The following is a 23813-nucleotide window of genomic DNA, read 5'->3' as shown; positions in this document are numbered from 1 at the left end:
CCGAAATCTTTTGTGTACAGGATGATTGTTCATGGTGGATCAATTCGAGAGATTCGAGACATGTATGCAAGGAGTGCTCTCTATTCAAGACCTTCAAGGAGGTTAACAATGGAGAAGTTCTTTACATGGAAAATTATTTTACGGCTAAATTTCTAGGTGTAGGACAAGAAGAATTAGTTTTTAGTTCCGGAAGCCTCTTATTTGAAAAGATGTGTTGTATGCTCCGAAACTTAGGAGAAATTTAGTCTCCGATGCTACCTTGAATTGATTGGATTTAAAAATGGTGTTTGAAGCAGATAAAGTCATATTGACTAAGGGAGGTATATTTGTAGAACTTGGTTATCTTTATAATGGCGTATTACAACTTGGTAATTCTAATGCTTTCAACGACACTTTGTTTGTTGTTAATGACAATTCTTCTCTATGGCATAGTAGACTTGGTCAGGTTAACTATAAAAAGATGTATTCCATGTCTAAACTCGATTCATTCGTTTGATCCAAGTATAGAAAAGTGTAAAAAAGTGTAGAACATGCATGTTAACAAAGATAACAAGGAAATCTTTTCCAAATAATGTGAAAAATGATACTTCATTACTTGATTTAGTGCATAGTGATTTATGTGAATGCATAGCACTCCTTTCTTAGGAAACAAGAAGTACATGATAACATTTATTAATGATTATTCACGGTTTTGTTGCGTATACTTGTTATTTACGAAGGATGAAGCCTAAAATAAATGTAAGATCTATAAAAATGTAGTTGAATTGCAAGTAAGTGAGAAGGTTAAACGATTTAGAACTGATAAAGGTAGTGAATACTATGACCCAAGTTATTTCCAATCTAAGGGCATCATACATGAAACAACCGCAGCTTATACACCACAACAAAATGGCATAACGAAAAGAAAGAATAGAACTTTGCAAGAAATGGTAAATTCTATGTTGTCCTATTCCCGTTTAAGTGATGGTTTTGTGGGGGAAGTTGTTTTAATGGCTTGTCATATTTTAAACTGAGTTTCAATGAGAAAGAACAAGGTTACCACATATAAATTTTGGTACAAACGAAAGCCAAATTTGAGTTATGTTTGGAGATGTAAGGCAATTGTAAAAGTATCGGCACCCAAACACAAAAAGTTGGGTGAAAAAGGAGTTTGGGTGCACCTTTATAGGGTATGTTCTTTATAGCAAATCCTATAGGTTCTATGTAATAGAACAAAATGAAGTTTGGTCAATTCACCTTATTGTGGAGTCAAGAGATGCAATATTTGATGAAAATAGATATTCATCAATTCCTAGACCAAAGGATATTACTCTTAATAAAAATGTTCAAGAAATTGATCAAACAAACATTGATCAAGAAGTTGATGAACAAACTCTTGATGAGAATGTCCCATCAACATCATCACAATCTAGGAGAAGTAAAGGGGGAGAAAAGAGAAATTTTCATGTATATTTAGTTGAAGGATGAAGGAGTTCTATAATGACAAAGTTTCCATATATATTAAATATGGAAGAGGAATCATTAACGTTCAATAAAGGTCTCAAGATGCCGCTTTTTGAAAAGAGACAATTGATGATGAGATGGGTTCTATCATAGGATATAACACTTGGGTTCTAGCTAATTTGCCTCCTAAATGTAAACCAATTGGGTATAAATTGATTTTCAAAATGAAAATGAAAGTGAATAGGATTATTAATAAGTTTAAAGCTCGTCTAGTGGCTCAAAGTTTTTCACAAAAAGCGAGTATTGATTATTTCGATACATATACACCAGTTGCTAGAATCTCCACCATAAGGTTATTAATAGCTCTTGCGGCTATTCATAATCTTGTGATACATCAAATGGATGTCAGGACGGCTTTCTTGAATGGAGAACTAGAGGAAGAGGTTTATATACAACAACTGAAAGGGCTTGTCCTGAAAAGTCAAGAGCATAAAGTATGCAAGTTGATTATATATTTGTATGGGCCTTAGTTTTTTAAAAGGTGCAAGGCGCACTGAGGCGCAAAGCGCAAAGTGACGGGAGGCGCAAGGTGCAATGCAAAGGCGCACGCATCTCGCAAGCAAGGTGCACCTTTGGTACCAAAATCCTTAATAAGCAATAATAAAACATATTACATGATCAAAAAAATATAATAATTTAAAATATATAAGCTATTATAATACTCCCTCCGTCCCAGAATACTTTTGACACTTATCAAGACACGTAGCTTTACATGATAAGTTGTTGTTTGGTTATCAATTTGTTATTTTATTGAAAAGTAGATGTGATAGGAATTAGTAATTAGTAAAATTAGTATTATTTTATTTTATTTTAAGGAGAGAATGTGGGCCATGGTTAGAGTTAATAAGAGTGGTATTATTTTATTTGGATGAGAGAGAGTGTGGGCCAATAGTTAAAATGTAGAATGATTAAAATAATAGTGGGTCATATCCCAAAATAGAAATATAAAGAGTATTCTAGGATAGATACAAGAGGAAAGTGTAAAGAGTATTTTGGGACAGATGGAGTAAAAAAGAATATAAGTTACTGTCCATTTTTTTTATTCACTATTGTAGATTTTATGATTGCTTATTTACAGTATATCAATGAAATTAAGTTGCTTCTTTAAAAAAAACAACCTTAAGCTAAAAAGAACAAAAAGTAGTGATTTGACATTTCAAGGAAAAAAAAAGAAGGCAAAACAGAAGGACTAGGAAAGGAGAGGATAGGGAAAAAGAAAAAAAGATTAAAAGAAAAAAAAAAGTAATGTGAATATGAGACTGAACAACTTCAGTCATAAAGGGAAAAAAACAAAGATATAATCTGGTAAAGAAGGGAGAGAAAAACTAAGGCTGAAAGCCTAGACTGTTCCACCACCATCAAGAAAGAGAAAAACTTTTAGAGAAGAAGAAAAGAAGAACAGAAGAGAGAGAAGATCGAAGAGAACTTACCTCACATCTGTTCACCGGTGCCGACCACCGTCCATTTGTTGCTAAACATCAAGCGAGGATGCCTGCCAGTCCGCCGACCACTCAATTCAACACAAATCTCAATTTCACAAATTAGGTTTTTCCCCAAATTAGGTCTTTTAATTTTCATTTATCTTTGAGATATTTCATGCAATTAGGTGAGGGCTTTTGCTCAAAATGTGTGTATGATACCTAAGGTAACATTTAATTTAAGATTTTCTTCGTCTTCTTTGAATCTAACCACGATCAACATTTATGTGCCTCTCCCCTAGAAGTGTACGCCTCGTTGCGCCTTACCCAAAGGCGGCAAAGAGCGCGCGCCTGGCTTTGCCTCACGTTGTGCACTTTGCGTGACTTGGCGGATGCGTTTTTGCTCACGCCTCTACTCGCCTAGCGCCTAGGCATCAAAAATAAGCAATAAACCAATGGCATCAAAAATCTCATGAGGTTGTGTTGTCTAATGGTTTCAAATTGAATAATTCAACAAGTGTGTATATAGTAAATTTCATGATAACAGGTAATGATGTCATGATTTGTCTATATGTAAATAACATGTTGATTTTCATAAAGGATTTTTTCACAAGTTAGTGGACAAAATCCTTTCTATCTTCAAAATTCTCCATGAAAAATATGGGGGAGGCGGATGTCATCTTAGGTATAAGAATTAAGAAAGACAATGGAAAATTGATCTGGTCACAATCTCATTACATCAAGAAAGTGCTCTAAGAAGTTTAATGTTAGTGATTCCTCTCTTGTTTCAACTCCTATGGACCCAAGTGAAAAGTGTTATCAAATGATGGTAATGTCGTGTCTTGAGTATGCAAGAGTTATAGGTTGTTTGATATATGTTATGATGAGTACTAAGCTAGATATTGCGTTTGGGGGAGGGAAATCAAGTAGATATACTAGTAATCCTAGTATGGAACATTGACAAGCTATTTGTCGAGTATTAAAGTATTTGAGGAACTCCATGGAGTATGGTTTGTCTTATAGTAAATATCCTTCGGTTTTAGAAGGGTATGTAGATGCAAGTTGGATCTCTAATAGAGAAGATCATTCACCCACAAGTGGATGGGTATTCCTCTTTGGGCGAGATGTTATATCTTGGGCTTCTACGAAACAAACTTGCATTGCGGATTCTTCAATGACATTGTAGTTTATCGCTCAGTCATCGCCAAGTAAAGAAGCCGAGTGGTTAAGGAATCTCATGTTTGAGATACCTTTGTTGCCTAAACCAATATCATACATTGCTATACATTGTGATAGTGATGCAGTATTGGCAAAAGCTTATACTCAAGTGTATAATGGTAAGTCAAGACACATTGGTGTGAAATATAGTTATGTCCAAGGACTTAACAAAGATAGTGCTACCACTATTGACTATGTAAGAACTACGTATAATCTAGCGGTAACTAGAGATACAGTTAAAAGGATGACAATCAATCTATGATTGGTTCCTATAGGTAATCATAAGTAGGGAAATCTTAACTTAAAGCCCGATAAGACGTTGGATCTTGAGTTCAATAAGATTAATTTCCTATTTGATGATTGAAAGAGCCAATGACTTTTGAATAGCCAATGACTTTAGAATAATGACCCAAGAAAGACCAATCTTTCCAAGAAGGTGCAAAAAATAATACAAGAGCTAGAGCAAAGAACAAGCTTGTGAAACAGATTTGAGGTAAAGTTATATCACTTTCCAGAATCCCCTTCTTTTGAAAATAGGCATTACTTTTGCATGTGCATGCATTGCACCCAAGTCAAGAGATTCCCACATATATCTGTGCTTGGTGCCTAAATCATCTTATTTACATTTGGCGGAATTTTGATAAGACATCCTTAAACAACAAGTAACAAGATTAAGGGATCTTTTGAGGATTTGATGTGCGAGGATCTTGTTTTTTCGGGACATTTATATTGCAAATTTTTCACTACCAAAAACAAAGTGTTATACTCGGCAATACCAAACACCACTGAAGCAACAAACTACAAAGCTAAACCCAAGGTGATCTTATAATTGCATCAGTATGTTCGAAAACCCATCTTCTAGGAAGAATTGGGAAAGACCACTCTTCATATGCAAGAAAAGCACCAACTGCAAAGCAATCTAATATGCTCATCTCTACTTCGAGCAACACTATACATATGTCCTTGAAAGATGGTTAATCCCTTGATTAGGTTTTGCATTAGCCAAAGCAATATATAGATTTACAGCCTAGAATACTTACCAAAACTATACAAGGCAAGATATCAAAATACTATCATTAACATAAATACAATATATACTCTAATACACCCCCGCAGTCGGAGCGGGAGGGGAACAAACGCTCAGGCTGGATCGGAAACGAGTGAAAAGCTGGCGAGGCAAGCCTTTGGTGAAGATGTCTGCATATGGATGCTCGGAAGGGACATGCAAGACACGAATGTGACCAACCTGAACTTTTTCACGCACAAAATGAATATCAAGTTCAACATGTTTGGTTCGTTGGTGCTAAACCGGGTTGCCAGAGAGATACACTGCAGAGATGTTATCACAGTAAACCATAGTAGCACTACGAATGGGCAAGTGAAGCTCAAGAAGCAAGTTGCGTATCCAGCTGGTTTCAGCCACAGCATTTGCAACACCACGATACTCAGCCTCGGCACTGGAACGAGAGACTGTAGCTTGTCTTTTGGAGGACCAAGAGACAAGGTTATCACCAAGAAAAACACGGTAACCACAGGTAGAGCGACGAGAATCAGGGCAGCCAGCCGAATCAGCATCAGAATAAGCTGTGAGGGAGTGAGACTTAGAGGCAGAAATACTAAGTCCATGCTGAAGAGTACCTTTGACATAGCGAAGCACTCGTTTGAGAAAGTGAAAATGAGGCTCACGAGGTGCATGCATGAATAGACATATCTGCTGAACAGCATAGGTGATGCCAGGACGAGTAAATGTGAGGTACTGGAGGGCGCCCGGGTCCTTTACAGGAGGACCATCAGTGGCACTAGCTTCGATGTGGTATCAACAGGGGTGGAGACGGAGACAGGAGTACACCCGGTCATGGAAGCACGAGCCAAGATATCTTTGGCATACTGTTCTTGAGATAGAAAGAGACCTGTAGAAGTACGAGAAGCAGTAATACCAAGAAAATGATGAAGAGATCCAAGATCAGTCATAGCAAACTCACGAGACAAGTACCAATAATACGATCAAGAATAGCAGTGCTAGAGGCAGTCAAGATGATATCATCAACATACAGCCAAAGAGCCATCAGAGTTAAATTTATGACGATACAACCACATACTCCGAATAATATGCGCACCAGGTGGCCGCGGAACCAAGTCCCATGTATGATTATCTATGAGAGAACGATACTCGTCCAGCATGGCTTTATTCCAGTTAGAGTCACGGAGGGCAGAGAGGTGAGATGTGGGTAAGGGGGAAAGGGAGGTGGGAGCGGTGACAAGTAGGTTGGTGCGGGTGAGGGGGTATGGATACCATTACGGGCACGGGTGGTCATGGAGTGGGAAGGAGGAGGCGGAGGGGGGCGACAGCGTGGAGCTGGTGGGGTGGGGGAGGTGGAGTGGGGATGGGGGGAGGTTCGGTTGATGGTGAAGGGATGGGGGGAGGGCGATGTGGGATAGGGATGGGTTGGGAAGGTTTAGGGCGACGGGTGTAATGAAGGATGGGGCGAGTGGTAGGGGGAGGAGGGGGAGTGGGAATGGGAGGGGAAGGAGGAGGAACGTGAGCAATGGGGCCCGGAGGAGGAGGATAGGATGTGTTAGAGTGAGTGAGGGGAAAAATGGGAGTGAAGTCAGGATCCAAGAAGTGATAAGCGGAGGGAGAAGGAGAAGAGGAGGGCATGTCATGGAAGGGAAAGACATTTTCATCAAATGTGACGTGACGAGAGAGGATTACTTTGCGTGTGGAGAGATCAAGACAACGGTAGCCTCGATAATTAGATGGGTATCCTAAGAAGACACATCTAGTGGAGCGAGGGGTAAGTTTGTGAGGACGTTTGGAGGAGAGATTAGGGTAGCAAAGGCAGCCAAACACACGAAGATGGTCGTATGAGGGATGCTTATGATAGAGAAGAGAGGTAGGGGAGCGGAAGAGGAGAGATTTGACAGGAAGAATATTGTGGAGATAGGCAGAGGTATGAAGAGCCTCAACCCAAAAGGAGGGAGGGAGAGAGGCGTGGTGGAGAAGGGAAAGCACGATTTCATTAAGTCGTCGAATCATTCGTTCGGCTTTACCATTTTGAGAAGAAGTTTGAGGACAGGAGAATCGAAAAATAAGACCATTTGTCACAGCAAACTTATGGAAGGGAGTATTATCAAATTCACGACCCAAGTCACATTGAAAGGATTTAATAGGGAGATTGAATTGGGTACGAACATATGCACTAAACTGGAGAAATTTAGTAAACACTTCAGATTTATATTTGAGGGGATACACCCATACGTAATGAGTATAATCATCAATAAGCACAAGATAATACTTATAACCACTTTTGCTTAAGAGAGGCGATGTCCACAAATCACTATGAATTATATCAAAAGGAGCAATAGTGGAGGAAGTGGAATCATAAAAGGGGAGTCGTTTGTGTTTACTAATTTGACATGAATTACAAAAAGAGGATCCACGTCCTTTATTACATTTAATGCATAAATTAACTCTAAGATAGTCCATGACATTCGGTCCAGGGTGGCCTAGACGATCATGCCACAAATCATGGGAAGAAGGAGTGATGTAGGCAGATGGATGTGAAGATGCGGAAGATGAAGACGAGACAGGATAGAGGTCCCCATTACTGTTGTTCCTCAGAATAGTATTCCCACTCCGAAGGTCCTTCACAGAAAAACCATTAGGGTCAAATTCAACAAACACATGATTATCCTTAGTGAATTGACGGACAGAAATGAGGTTTTTAATAATTTGAGTGTATAGCACATTTTCAAGGGTTAGGGGACGTGTAGAGGTCGGGATTTGGGAGGTTCCGGAACTCATACTGGAATAGAATTGCCATTGCCAACATAAATAGAACGAATATTACTCAAATTAGATGAATGGACAATAGTACCTGGATCCGCAGTTAAGTGAGAGGAAGCGCCCTTATCCATATACCAAGAATCATCTGATGGTTGCAAGGACATAGCCTGGAAAGCCGCACCAATATCCGTGGGTTCTAGTGCGTCGAAATCAGTTAAATGAGCCTGACCCGTCGAACATGGCTGCTGAGAAGACCGTGGAGTAGAGCCACGCCACTGATGAGGTGGCGAAGGACGCGGCTGCCAAGGCGGGGCCCAGCCACCATGAGTGGGGTACGGACAGGGGGGAACACCCCAGTAGTACAGTGGTGGTCCCCACACAGGGTGATAGGGCTGCGGTGCTACAGCGGGATAAGGAGGACGGGGCGTGGCAGGCGCGGGTGAAGCGCGAGCCTGCCGCTGCTGGTAGGGGCCGCGGTTGTTGTTGCGTTGAGGGCGGTGCTGCGTCCGCTGCTACTGTGGAGGCCGTGGGGGGTCCGTCCAAGGGCCGGCATAAGAAGGAGGGGAGGACGGAGCCACCAGGGCAGCCTTACGCTGCTGTTCTAATTGCAGCATGCTCCGGGCAGTCTCAAATGACGGAATTTGCTGATTTATGAAGGATGCCACCGTATCAAATTCCGCGAGAAAGCCACGAACCAATTGAAGAACAAGGCGTTGTTGAGAAACCTGGCTATCAACATCGAACAATTGGTCGGCAAGGTCCTTAAGACGATGACAATAGTGATCAGGTGACGGCATAGATTCAAGTTTGAGATTGTTAAACTCATGTTCAAGCGTTGCGGCACGAGAACCCTTGTTGTTGTGGAACAGTTCTTTGAGTTTTAGCCACGCCGCATAGGCCGTGGTATCGGTTTCGAGTATGCGCACGCACAGTTCATCAGAGAGGGATCCATATATCCATTCGAGAACATGGGAATCAATTTCACGCCACGATTCATAGGCGAAATCGGTGGTCTTAGGAGGTGGGGTGCCGTCAATGTGGTTTAAGACCTTGTATCCACGAGCATGAAGAGTAAAGAGTTTCACCCATGAAGAGTACGTGACTTTTGTACCATCTTAGTTCGCACCTTGTGAAGGATGTTTCCGACGGTATAAACTGGATGAAGACTTTTGGAGGAAGGTTACTCAAGGCGGCATCCATGGCCGAAACAGGGAGGAAGTGGCGATATGGGAGGGATGGGCCCAGCCGTGGCTAGAGCACACGAGGAAGGAGGCGAAAAAATAGCCTTGCTCTGATTACCATGAAAGATGGTTAATCCCTTGATTGGGTTTTGCATTAGCCAAAGCAATATATAGATTTACAGCCTAGAATACTTACCAAAACTATACAAGGCAAGATATCAAAATACTATCATGAACATAAATACAATATATACTCTAATAGTCCTTATAGACTTGGGCACTGCTTTTACAGCTTTTGTTAGAAATGAGCTTATTCCTCTCAACCCATATAGTATAGGTAGATTGAGCAGAACACATAGTCCATAGCTTGGCTTTAGAAGTTGTTCTTCTAGCAGCTTGAAGAGCCCACAAGGAGCTTGTTATTAGGAATGATTTGTTATCTCATACTTTTGGTACACATAAGAATCCAATAAAGGATATTTTAGTTAGAGGAATATTACGCGAGACTTAATTTCTAAAAGAGATTCTTAACCTGATTCTTCATATTTTGATTGAATTTTCGTGTCTAAGAAGTCTTTGACTGAAATTACTAGGTGTTTTTACAGTTCTCTTTTATTTATAGTGTTTTTTTTCCTAGGTCTACTTGACTGCAGACGGGGGGGAATATTCAAAAATTATGCAGAGTATTCAGCCTTGACTTGATGAATAAATGAGAATTTCTCTCATATTCGAACCTCTATGTTTATTTAGTAGAGCTCTCAATCGTTCAACAAAGCTGTTTCAAGGAACTATCTTACAAGTCCGAGCAACACATTAAAATTCAACTGGAATGGAAGGATCCTACCTTCATCTTTTGCTTCAAGCTCCTTGATTAAGCATCTTGCGATATAGAGAAGATAATGTGCATCTACTCGGGCATATTCCACCATCTCTTCAGGAAGAGGGCGTTGTCTCCAATCTTCACGCTAAAAAGGCACAATAGCACATCAATTGTTACTTAATTAGGATCTCCCCTTTAACATCCTCCCCATCTAAAGTTCTGGAATGTGGCAAAGAAAGAAGAATGAAGCTTAGATTATCAACTTCAAGAGAATCTAAATATGGTAGTGAGAATACAATTACAATCCATTGGATTTATAGATTTAGGGTTATAATTAAGTCTTTTCGTGATAACCACTATAATAGTACAAATATCTAAGAATTTAAAATAAGGCATAATAATAACACATTTGCAATCAGGTAAGCCATCCACCTAAGTTTTCCTTCATTGTTTATTTAAACAGTTGTTGCAGCTGCAGAATGAGAACATCCCTCTACAAGGCACATACTAGCACTTTCATCCCTTTCCCAAACATAGGACATCTTGTAATTAGGCATCAGTGAAACAGCTTCACCAGACTATTATCATGTGTAACGTTACTTCTATCTTACAAAAGGAGGAATTACAATGCATTTTGTGATAATAAATATACTATGCACCTTCACACAAACACTTGGGTTTAGCTCATTAACCTTGTAGAAACTAAGCAACTATCAAAGCGCAGATCCCTGTTTATGTGACATAAAGGCAAAAACCAGTAACAGCAAAAAGACAGACAAGCACAGTCCACAAAAGGGGTTGTTTCATTTCAGAGGTCAGTCTACCTATCTCACCAGTTCTCAAATTTGTAATTCCAACTTCCTGAACATACATTTCAATCCCTATTCCCTTTGCTCAATTCTTTCAGAGCTAATAGGCAAGGAAGCAAAATCACAATATTCAACAAAAGAATGCAAGCTTGAACAATGAAATGATTGGGCCTTACCTGTAACAATTTGTTCGTCATAACACCACAATAGGTCTGAAGTAAGTATGCTAAAGATTTCTGTGGTTTTGACAGAGCTTCACATGCCTGTAACGACATAGCAGAGAAGCATAAAAAGAATGCATCCTAAAGAAAAGCACCGACTCCTCAATAACAAAAACAGAAAACATACAGAAAAGGATTAACTACAAGAAGATAATACTTTGCACACTTCAAAAACCCAAAATCTGCTGTCAGTAGACATTGCGATAGCACCTGGGACTTATTAAAAGTTCCCAACGTACTCATATAAGAGATATTCCACAAGAGGATCATCTTTTATACACTTTATTAACCCATATTACTCAACCAATAGACAAATAGATGACATTGTGCTGAAAAAAGGAAACCACCTTTGCAGTATCGAACAAGTTAACCACATATATGTGGAAGTCTCTCTGCAACCAAAGCACATCGTTGTCAGCACCGTGAAACACCTGCGTAAGTGAAAAAATGATATTAATCAATGAAACCAGCATATTTCTTCTTAATCCAGCTTCTGAGTTGAAAAGGGGGTTGGTTAGATAATTCACATCATAGGCATATGATTCAGCAAGTAGTCAGACTAGGTAACCCCTAACATATAATGAAAAAAAAGAAAAAAAAACAACGAAGTAAAGGGCTTAGTCAGTGCCATATTAAAATAATCTCACACTACATATGTTGAATACCTCTAACCAGAAACCGCGAAACAACCAATCAACACCCAGTGTGTTGCCATGACAACTAATAGCAAATCTGATATGTAACACCTTTTCCATATTATGAGTCAAGAGTAACGGTTTGGATAAAGTCAATTACCAATTATAAACTGCATATTTGATGATTGAAAAAGCCCTTTCTTGACGTGTGTTTGTATCATGTGTTTCTGGAATAGTAACACTTGCAGCCACTCATATTTAAACTATGAATTTGTCCATTTACAAACGGAATGCTAATGACAAAAGACTCAAGCCATCATGCTATTGTCAAGCATTTTATAGATCAAGGAAAGTCAAGTGATACTCAGTTATCAAAAACTTGACTGCAGCTATAAAAAAAACTGAAAAAAAGAAACTTGAAAGCTTAATGAGAGGAGGGTAAGTTCTCAAAAATTCATTGGTTTCTTTCCTTCCTAGAGCACCACCAAAATGTCAAATGAATGGAATCATCTTTCAAACCTAGGCAAACCCAACCTTTTTCAGTCCTACTTTTCCAGGCAACAGGAGTATGTTTCACATATTAAGACGGAACCCAACTCAACCAAAACAAGGTTAAAGATAAGTACCAAAGAGATAACCCAAGGACAAAAGAGGAGGAGATGCTCAACAGATTCCTCCTCCTCGAGGCACATAATGCAATGACTAGTAATAAAGAAACTCCTCTTAAAACATCCTCAATTGAAATCTTATCGTCGACCGCTGCCCAAGTGGAAAACATGCTTTAGGAGCAGTTCTTGCTTGCCAAATATCAATGGCAGGGAAGTTCATTCTCAAGAAAGAAGCATAAGCTCTTGATAGAAAAGAAGCCACTCCTGCTATTATACCAACCATCTCATCATTGCCTTACATAAAACCCTCTTAAACAGAAAGGCATTGCAAAAACCTGGAGACTGAGTGTCCTTCCCCATCATTAGAAATTCTCATAAAGGTAACATTCCATTGCTTATGGTTACCACACCAAATTAATGCTTCGGAAATGGTAGCTCTTTAGACAAGGAGAATCTGAAAAAAAAAAATAACGAATAATGAGCTTTAGATGACCTCCACACCAAATATCATGCCAAAACTGAGTTGTTGAACCACTCTTAACTTTAAACCCAACTCAAGGACTTGAAATGGATTTTCAAATGGTTAAACTATGAGGAAGAAGAGAACTTCTAACTCCACCATCCAAACTGTGATGTTCTTCCACATAGCATCATTTTCATTTGCAAACCTTAACGTCATTTCCCTAAAGAGCATCATTCATTATAAGGATAGGCATAATGCCAAGGCCTCCAGCAAGCTTGGGCCAGCAAATGTCTTCCTACTTTAACCCAATGGAAACCTCTATCATAATCATTATTTCCCGTAGGAAGTCCCATTCAACTTTTCTCTACATTTGAAGCTATACTTGCAGCCTTGCAGGGACAGTAAACATGGATTTGAAACATATAGGCAAGCTGAAAAGGGTACTTTTTAATAAAATTAGTCTACCACATCTTGAAAAGAAGCTTTGATTTCCATACACCAAGCCATTTTGAAAATCTTTCAATGATAAGGCCCCAAGTACTGAATGTTCCACATAACCATGGTTTGCGCTAGGACTGGGAGTATAAGTAATCCTTACAGCAGACTTGCCCCAAATGTGGTTTCATTATTAGAAAAAAAAAAAAGGGAAAAAGTGTCAAATGATTGGGTAAGGTCAACATATTTTTCAGGCTGGACCATAACTTAACTAATCAGCCCAGCGATCTTCCCTATTCAACCAACATAGGCCAGATCAGTTGAGACAAACACTTTCCATTAAGTGAAAATCGTGAGGTCTTTGCACATGATTCCATTTTAACACTCAACTTTTTCTGACAATTGTCACATGAGTATATATTTACCTTCACAACATTGGGATCAGAGAAAACAGACTGCAGCATAGGAATAAAGTCATGTAAAGCAATCGTGTCGACAAGATAATCTTCCTTCTGAGTAGAAATCTGTTAGGATACAGATCAGTTAGAAAAAAGATCACAAAACCAATAACCGTTTCAATATCAATAGTGAAAAGCCTCAAAGAATACATATTAAAGAAGAAAAATATAACATGTTACCTGTAGCAAGGCAGTGAACCCCAGAAATGATCGTAGGCTATGTTGCTCTGTATCAACAGCAAAACACTTCTCTTCACTCAGTACATCAACAAGTTCTCGTAATTGTGATTCTGAAGCCACCCAGACATGTGAATTGTTCATTCCCGTCATAGATTTCTGATCAAAAATTCTATAATCTATTAGAGGATTCTTCAACAATTTCATGATCTCTCCTTCATATGGATGCAAGTTTGATGATTGTTCTGCAGAGATAAAAAAAGAACCCCATAACTAAATTGAGCCGAAATATGTTATGTATCTTAAAAAGGAAGGAAAAGGAAATCATCCATCTCAATTAGTTTCCATTTGACAGAATTCCTCAATTAATGACATTTCAAATTCTATCCAATTATATACATAAGAAGAGATACACAGCAGACGGGGTAGGTACTTGCATAAACCAAAAGAAATAGATAAATAAAAAGTTAACTCAGCTGAATTGGGACCAAAAGAATGTTAAACCATAATTGATAATGATTCTAAGCGAGATACTAAAAACAAAGGTTCTATAATGCTAGACAACTTGGCCTTTCTCCTGTTATCTTAGTCATGCTGATCTATCCTAACAATATGCATTCGCATGCATAGCGTGCATATATTAGGCTAGTATAGATTATACTAACAATATTATGTTAGATGTGATAACTGCAATTTAATAAGTTCTAATTTACATGAACTTCTTTTTTATTTAAATTAGGGTTAATTGGCTACAACAACACAAACTACGCCTCGAGTGCACTAAGCAACACAACCTTTGACGGGTACAGTGCGTAGCACGAACTTTAATTTGAGGTGCAAGTGTGCAACGCATAGCATAAATGTGATCGGAGGTTAGAGATTCCAAAGCAGCGAGGCGAGGGCGGTCACTTTGGATAGCAAAGTGGTTCAATGATCGAACGTCTTCCGTTACCTAGGATCCATTCTCTAAAAGGATGGAGAACTGGATGGAGACGTGGCGCAGAGAATTAACGCGGGTTGGTTAAAGTGGAAAAGCGCCACCGGATTCCTTTGTGATTCCGGCATTCCCCAAAGATTGAAGGGAAAGTTCTACCGCACTGCAATTAGGCCTGCTATGTTATATGGCACCGCATGTTGGGCGGTGAAACAATGCCACGTTCATAAGATGACCGTGGCGGAGATGCGTATGTTGCGGTGGATGTGTGGCCACACAAGGAAGGACCGATTAAGAAATGAAGTGATCCGGGAAAAAGTTGGAGTTGCATCCATTGAAGAAAAGATGAGGGAGAATCGGTTAAGATGGTTTGGTCATGTGAAAAGGAGATCAGGAGATGCACTGGTGAGAAGAATTGAAGAGTGGAGGAGTAATCAAATTGTAAAGGATAGGGGAAGACCTAAGATGACTTGGCTGAGGGTAATTGAAAGTGATATGAGGTTACTTGGGATTGAGGAGAGCATGACGTTGGATAGAAATGGGTGGAGGGGTAGTATCTATGTGGAGGAATGGGTCTGATTACTGCATTTATTTGTTTTTCTCAATTGTGTTGGTATTAAAATCTTTTGCTGAAAACCTCTTCTAAACACTTTTTGGTGTGAACCTTGTTTTCAAAAAAAAAAACTTTTATCACTCTTGACGATGCCATCTCCTCTGGTCACGATTCCAGTTGACGATTCATGTTAGCCGACCCCAAATCACCTTGGGAATAAGGCTTAGTTGTTGTTGTTGTTGTATTCTCTATCCTCTCTTGCTTCATCCCTTTCCGAATCTCCTCCCCTGCTTCAAATCCTTCATTCTCTCTCTCCATAGTGGTGCAGTGGTGTAATATTCCATAAACCTCTCAACGCAAAATAGAGTAATCACTCTTATGGTAGATCTCACTGCAATCACACCCAACAAAGTAAAAAAAAAGTCAAAATCAAATTGCGAAATGTAGAAAAGAGGACCCAAAATTGGTGGAGGAAACCGTGGGGATGTAAGAAGGTAGGTGGGGCCGTGGGGGTGGTAGAGGAAGAAAGAGTAAGGGTGAGAATCGATGATGTTTAGGGATGAGGAAATCCTCAAAGAATTTGGAAGCGAGTATCAGATTGAGGTGGTGACAACATTAATGGTGCAGTCTGTTGGATAATTTAGAGTATTTGGTTGATTGATTTCATGTAACGTATCACTTGAATAACTTGGTTATGGTGTCGTTGTTCAAGTTACGTTAATTATACATGTAGATTGTTTATGGTGTAGTAAACAATAAGTTTTGAAGGAATAAAGAAACCGCGAACATAATATACTTGGTGGTTTAGCCAAGCATGATGCAGCAAGTGTACATAGTATGCTTGGCAAGCAGTGGGCTGGAAGCATTATGCTCAGCATGCTCGCGCAGGGCTGGAAATATCACTCGCTCAGCATGCTCGTGGCATCGCACAAAGGCATCGTACAGTAGCATCGCTCGCTAGGCATACATGCGCAGAGCTGGAGGCGAGGGCTGGAGGAGTCGCACATCGCGACTCGCGATGATCGTCGCGACTCGCGACAGGCCCGCTCGCGACTCGCGAGCTCTGTCTCGACTCGCGACGAGAGCCTGTCTCTCGCGTGAGTTTTGTTCAGCGAAGCAGTTTGACGGTTTCCTATATTGCGTGTATAAGTGTGGTTATGTTCCACAGATGAAAGTATGAGTTTCATATAATATTTCTCTCAAAAAACAAGCACTCTCTCTCAAGTCTAAGAGAAGATTAATCATCAAACACAAAACACAAATCTTATTCTCATTTTGACAAGATTCATACGAGCGTGACTCTTGTTGTTCTTCTTTGTATCTCGAAATTGAATTCCGTGCAACCCGTGCTTCGTATAGGGTCGGAATATCACTTTTGGGAAAGTGTCTACACACGCCTAGAAGATTCGTAGTTAATTGTATTCATCTTTTTACCCTTAATATAGTTCTAACAATCCAAAAGTGATAATTCTCGAAGATGGCTACGGTACGTGAAATGACTGCGAATTTTCAGAAACTTGAAAAGTTTGAGGGTGTGGGATTCCGTAGATGGCAAAAGAAGATGCATTTTCTTCTCACTTCTCTTTCGGTGGCATAGTTTTGAGTACTCCAAAACCCGAGTTTGTGGAAGAGAAACTTTGGAGGCCTCAAGGAGAAGGAACAAGTGGGAGAATGACGATTATATATGTCGTGGTCACATTTTAAACGGTATGTCTGACACTTTATTTGATGTTTATCAATTTTATGAATCCGCTAAAATGCTTTGGGATGACCTTGAGTCAAAGTACATGGCCGAAGATGCATCTAGTAAGAAGTTTTTAGTTAGTAATTTCAATAACTTTAAGATGAATGAAACAAGGCCTGTGATGGAACAATTCCATGAAATTCAAAGGATTTTAGGAAGTTTTAAACAACACAATATTAGTATGGATGAAACTTTTATTGTATCTTCAATAATAGACAAATTACCACCAAGTTGGAAGGATGTTAGAAATACTCTTAAACATAGGAAAGATGATATAAATGTGGAACAATTGGGTGCTCATCTTCGGATTGAAGAGGGCATTCGGGTTCAAGATGGACAAAAGGAGGTAAATCCTAATTCTTCTACCATTAACATGGTGGAGGATGGAAAGTTCAAAGACTCAAACCCTAAGAAGAGGGCTAATAATTTCACCAAAGGCAACAATTTAAGAAGCCTAAGAATGGTGGAGGTGTTCAACAACGTGGTTGTTGGGAGTGTGGCAAGCCCGGACACTTCAAAAAGGATTGCTTCCTATGGAAGAGGAAAATGAACAAAAAGAATGAGCAAGGTGGAGGGAAAGGCGAGTCTAGCCAATCCCAAGCCAAACAAGGTACTTGTACACAACTTTCATGTAATTCAAGTTTGAATTATATGTGTATGATTTCTGAAATCTTTTGTGTACAGGATGATTGTTCATGGTAATCGATTCAGGAGCTTCAAGGCATGTGTGCAAGGAGCGGTCTTCATTCAAAACCTTCAAGGAGGTGGACAATGGAGAAGTTCTATACATGGGGAATGACTCTACAGCTCAAGTTCTCGGTGTAGGACAAGTAGAGTTGGTCTTTAGTTCCGGCAAATCTCTAGTGTTAAGAGATGTTGTATTTGCTCCGGAACTTAGGCGTAATCTAGTGTCAGGAGCTATCTTGAATCGAATAGGTTTTAAAATGGTTTTTGAGTCGGACAAATTTATATTATCTAAGGGTGGTTTGTTTGTTGGACTTGGTTATTTGTGTAATGGTATGTTTAAACTCAGCATTTCAAATGCTTTAGTAACAATGTGTGTGTTATTAATGATAATTCTTCTCTTTGGCATTTAAGACTTGGTCATGTTAATTATAGAAAATTATATTCTATGGCTAAGGATGATTTAATTCCTTCTTTTGATCCAAGTATTGAGAAGTGTAGAACATGCATGCTTACCAAAATAACTAGGTGTTCTTTCCCTAATAATGTGGAAAGAGATACTAAATTGCTTGATTTGTACATAGTGATCTTTGTGATTTTCATAGTACACCTTCTTTAGGAAACAAAAAATATATAGTAACATTTATTGATGATCATTCACGATTTTGTTATGTATATCTATTGTCTACTAAAGATGAAGCCCTAGAAAAATTTGAGATCTATAAAAATGAAGTAGAATTGCAACTAAGTGACAAGGTTAAACGGTTTAGAACCGATAGAGGTGGTGAATTTCATAATCCTAGTTATTTCCAAGCTTTAGGAATTAATACATGAAACAACCGCGGCTTATACACCACAACAAAATGGTGTAGCGGAAAGAAAAATAGAACTTTACAAGAAATGGTAAATTCTATGTTATCTACTCGGGTTTGAGTGATGGTTTTTGGGGTGAAGCGGTTTTAACCGCTTGTTACATCTTAATCGTGTTCCTATGAAAAAGAACAAGTTACCCCTTATGAATTATGGTACAAAAGAAAACCAAATCTAAGTTACATTAGAGTTTGGGGATGTAGGGCAATAGTGAAAGTGCCGGAACCTAAACGTAAAAAGTTAGGTGAAAGAGGAGTTGAATGCATCTTTATAGGATATGCTTCTCATAGCAAATCCTATAGGTTCTATGTTATAGAACAAAACGACTTTTGGTCGGTTCACACTATTGTGGAGTCAAGGGATGCAATTTTGATGAAAATAGATATTCATCGGTTCCTAGACCAAAGGATATAACTCCAAGTACCGAAATTCAAGAAATTGATCAAACTAATGATCAAGAGTTAGATGAACAAATTCTAGATGAAAATGTTGCATCTACATCAACTCAACCAAGGAGAAGTAAACGGGTTAGGAAAGAGAAATCTTTTGGCCCGGATTTTCATGTATATTTGGTTGAAGGATCAAGAGATAGTGTTTTGACTAAATTTCCATATGTCTATAATGTGGAAGGGGATCCTTTAACATATGATGAGGCCATGCAATCTCAAGATGCTTCATTTTGGAAGAAGCTATTGATGATGAAATGGACTCAATCATGGGGAATAACACATGGGTTTTAGCGACCTACCTCCTAAATGTAAACCAATAGGGTGCAAATGGATTTTCAAGAAGAAAATGAAAATCGATGGAACTATTGACAAGTTCAAAGCCCGGTTAGTGGCACAAGGCTTTTCTCAAAAGCCGGGTATCGATTATTTCGATACATATGCACCTGTAGCTCGAATCTCCACTATAAGATTATTGATTGCTCTTGCAGCAATTCATAATCTTGTGATCCATCAAATGGATGTCAAGACTGCGTTCTTGTATGGAGAATTAGATGAGGAGGTTTACATGAGACAACCGGTTGGATTTGTTGTCAAAGGTCAAGAACAAAAAGTTTGCAAACTAATTAGATCTTTGTATGGGCTAAAACAAGCACCTAAGCAATGGCATCAAAAATTTGATGAGGTAGTGTTGTCTAAGGATTCAAATTGAACAATTCAGAAAGTGTGTATATAGCAAATTTGATGACAATGGTCATGGTGTTATGATTTGCTTATATGTAGATGACATGCTAATTTTTGGAACTGATTTATCCCAAGTTGAGTGGACTAAATCTTTTCTATCGTCTAAGTTCTCAATGAAAGATTTGGGGGAGGCGGATGTCATTCTAGGAATTAGAATTAAAAGAAGCAAAGGTAAATTGAGTTTGTCTCAATCTCACTACATCGAAAAGGTTCTTAAGAAATTCGATGTTAGTGGTTGCTCTTTTGTGTCAACTCCAATGGACCCTAGTGAGAAATTACTACCTAATGTAGGTAGTGCTGTATCTCAACTTGAGTATTCAAGGGTGATTGGATGTTTGATGTATGCTATGACGAGTACTAGGCCGGATATCGCATTTGCGGTAGGCAAACTTAGTAGGTATACTAGTAATCCTAGTGTACAACATTGGCAAGCTATTCGTCGTGTGTAAGGTATTAGGAAAAACCAAGGACTATGGTTTATCCTATAGTGGTATCCTTCGGTTTTAGAAGGTATTCGGATGCAAGTTGGATCTCTAATAAAAGAGGATCACTCTTCTACAAGTGGATGGGTATTTCTACTTGGGGGAGGTGCTATATCTTGGGCTTCCAAGAAACAAACTTGCATAGCGGATTCCTCCATGACTTCGGAATTCATTGCTTTATCTTCCGCAAGCAAAGAGGCGGAGTGGTTGAAGAATCTCATGATTGAGATTCCTTTGTTGCCAAAACCGATATCGCCCATAGCGATTCATTGTGATAACGATGCTGCTTTGGCAAGAGCATATAGTCAAGTCTATAATGGTAAGTCAAGACATATTGGTGTGCGGCATAGCTACATCCAAGGACTTATCAAGGATAGTGTAATCACTGTTGACTATGTACGTACAACGTATAATCTAGCGGATTGTTTTACAAAGGCCTTGGCTAGAGATAATGTAAAGAGGATGGCAATCGGTTTAGGATTGGAGCCCCTCGAGAATCACGAATGAGGGAATCTTAACTTAACGCCCAATATGACGTTGGGTCTTAAGTTCAATAAGATTAATTTCTTCATTTAGATGATTGTAGAATTTATTCATCCTAAGTTTATAGTTCTATAACTGTGTTGTATAAGGAGGTTGTAAATCTTAATAGGTCTCTTGTTGTGCTTTTCACAGTAGCATGTATTTTAGAGATCTACCTATGTAAGTGTGAAGTTTAGCCGCTTCAAGGAGCTATTGGGGCATAGCTTTGATACACTTATGAATAGATATGGACACAAGGCTTTATGTGTCGGTTTATAATGAGTTTAAGTAAATTTTATCTTGTGTGTATTGTATCTTCGGGTTTCCATTATGTATTGAAATTGGTTCAATCGTTATCGACACCAATTGGATACGGATACTTGGAATGTGTACTTTACTATATGAAAGTTCAAGTTTTATACACTTTCATTTATGCATGAGATGTTTGTTTTGATGATGTTTAGTGCTTATTATCTTATAGAATACTCTAAATGGGGGAGGATTGTTGGATAATTTAGAGTATTTGGTTGATTGATTTCATGTAACGTATCACTTGAATAACTTGGTTATGGTGTCGTTGTTCAAGTTACGTTAATTATACATGTAGATTGTTTATGGTGTAGTAAACAATAAGTTTGAAGGAATAAAGAAACCGCGAACATAATATACTTGGTGGTTTAGCCAAGCATGATGCAGCAAGTGTACATAGTATGCTTGGCAAGCAGTGGGCTGGAAGCATTATGCTCAGCATGCTCGCGCAGGGCTGGAAATATCACTCGCTCAGCATGCTCGTGGCATCGCACAAAGGCATCGTACAGTAGCATCGCTCGCTAGGCATACATGCGCAGAGCTGGAGGCGAGGGCTGGAGGAGTCGCACATCGCGACTCGCGATGATCGTCGCGACTCGCGACAGGCCCTCGCGACTCGCGAGCTCTGTCTCGACTCGCGACGAGAGCCTGTTTCTCGCGTGAGTTTTGTTCAGCGAAGCAGTTTGACGGTTTCCTATATTGCGTGTATAAGTGTGGTTATGTTCCACAGATGAAAGTATGAGTTTCATATAATATTTCTCTCAAAAACAAGCACTCTCTCTCAAGTCTAAGAGAAGATTAATCATCAAACACAAAACACAAATCTTATTCTCATTTTGACAAGATTCATACGAGCGTGACTCTTGTTGTTCTTCTTTGTATCTCGAAATTGAATTCCGTGCAACCCGTGCTTCGTATAGGGTCGGAATATCACTTTTGGGAAAGTGTCTACACACGCCTAGAAGATTCGTAGTTAATTGTATTCATCTTTTTACCCTTAATATAGTTCTAACACAGTCAACCTACGATGAGGAAATTGTCGTTTCTCTCTCTTTCTCCTTGTCTTCTCTCTCACTCAAGTCCCTATTTTCATCTGAAAGCAAATGACAATGGAAGTCGAGAGAGAAGAAGAAGAGAGGGAAAAAAAGAAAAAAAAAGAGGAGCGAATGAAAGGGATAAAGAAAAAATAATTCTAGAACTACAATGGAATCTCCGACCTCCAAACATTTATGCTGAAAATTCTATTGTGCTCCTAGGAGCATGGTGTACACCATGCACCAAGTAAATTTGTTCCATTTTCGATGAGTAAATGTTCTATTTCAACAAATGTTCATTTTAAGCATATTTTTCAGCAGAAAAATATGTTAAATTTTTCGTAAAAATTATTCTATTTACAATAAGCAAATGTTCTATTTCAACAAATGTTCGTTTTAAGCTTATTTTTCAGTGGAAAATTATGTTTTATTTTTCGTGAAAATTGTTCTATTTTCGATAAGCAAATGTTTTATTTTAAAAAATGTTATTTTAAATCTTATTTTCCACCAAAAAATATGTTCTATTTTGCCTGAAAATATGCTCAAATATGTTCTAAATTGTATAAGCATATGTTCTATTTAAGTAATTGAATCTAGTAATGTTCCACTTCAACAATAAAATGTTCATTTTCGTAATTGGATTTTGGTAATGTTCCATTTCAACAATAAAATGTTCTTTTTCGTAAATGGATTCTTGTAATGTTCCATTTCAAGAATAAAATGTTCGTTTTCGTAAGTAAGTTTTTGTAATATTCCACTTCAATAGTAAAATGTTCGTTTTCGTATTCGTAAATGTTTTATTTTGTATAGACAGATCTCATTGTGCTCCTAGGAGCATAATGCACTCATTACATTTATGCTAGGCGTTACACCTCGAGTTAAAGTTTGTGCCACGGACTGTGGACGTCAAAGGTTATGTTGTTTAGTGCACTTGAGTTATAGTTTGTGCCGTTCTAGACAATTGATTAAACAAAGATCAGAAGTTTGCGAATATGTTAATTCCTGTCTTCGGTTCATTTTTTTTCTTTTTCTCGACTGCATACACACTTTCAATCTCAGTGTACTCTACTTACTTATACTAAGCTGAAAATAGTGACATGAATTACTATAATTTATACAAAATCAGCAGCAGCCGATGAATTAAAGGCATATAATCTATAAAAATAATATAATTAGCAAAACCAGAGTTCTATACACCTAAAAGAAATCATCTTAATTTATATAAAGAAAAGAAGTGTTTAAAAGTGTGAGTACCGTTAGTGCAGTGGTGGGAGGGCTTGAAATGCTTGAAAGGAGAATAGGAGTTATCGGCCAAAAGTCGCTTGAAAGAAGATTGTGGTTTGAATTCAGAGGATAAATAACATGGAGTTTTGGAGGCACGTCTCTTTCGCCGTTTCTGATGCTCTACAGTTAAGTAGAGAGAGATTGCTGAGATACATAAGATGGTCAGTGCTATGCTGATTTTCAGCCTGTGTCCCATTTCCTTCTGCTTTTGCTTTGCTTTGGGGATTTCCAAGGATATAAATATCGGACTTCCAGCAGCGGCGGGAAGCGGAAGGATATTTGATATGTCACCAAATCCGAGAAAGTCCGATCCCAAACCCGAACACGATCCGTTATTAGCCCGACTACATATAAATTGAGATTCAATTTGACTGATCAATATTAGAGATTATATTAATCTAGAAAAATCTTGTAGTTAGTAGAAAATTCTTGTAATAGAAAAATATTTAGAAATATCTAATATTGTGATAAACT

General features: G+C 38.6%; 1 protein-coding gene across 2 annotated transcripts in view; it reads right to left on the bottom strand.

Annotated features, from left to right (window-relative positions):
- Window positions 1-23813, bottom strand: part of LOC104903321 (hypothetical protein) — a 31848-nt gene extending 8035 nt beyond the window's left edge. Inside the window, exons 1-6 of one of the 2 annotated variants that reach the window (XM_010691335.4) lie at window positions 23310-23812; window positions 13737-13978; window positions 13524-13622; window positions 11305-11388; window positions 10913-10999; window positions 9952-10072 (exon numbers count right to left, since the gene is read on the bottom strand). In XM_010691335.4, coding sequence (XP_010689637.2) covers window positions 9952-10072; window positions 10913-10999; window positions 11305-11388; window positions 13524-13622; window positions 13737-13978; window positions 23310-23535 — 859 coding nt within the window. In that variant the 5' untranslated portion in view covers window positions 23536-23812. Of the gene's footprint in view, window positions 1-9951; window positions 10073-10912; window positions 11000-11304; window positions 11389-13523; window positions 13623-13736; window positions 13979-23309 lie in introns of both variants that reach the window. The other variant, XM_010691336.4, reaches the window with a different exon arrangement.

The sequence above is a fragment of the Beta vulgaris genome, chromosome 9 (genome assembly GCF_026745355.1).
Source record: "Beta vulgaris subsp. vulgaris cultivar EL10 chromosome 9, EL10.2, whole genome shotgun sequence".
NCBI classification, from domain to species: domain Eukaryota; kingdom Viridiplantae; phylum Streptophyta; class Magnoliopsida; order Caryophyllales; family Amaranthaceae; genus Beta; species Beta vulgaris.
This window is presented reverse-complemented; position numbering and strand designations above follow the sequence as displayed.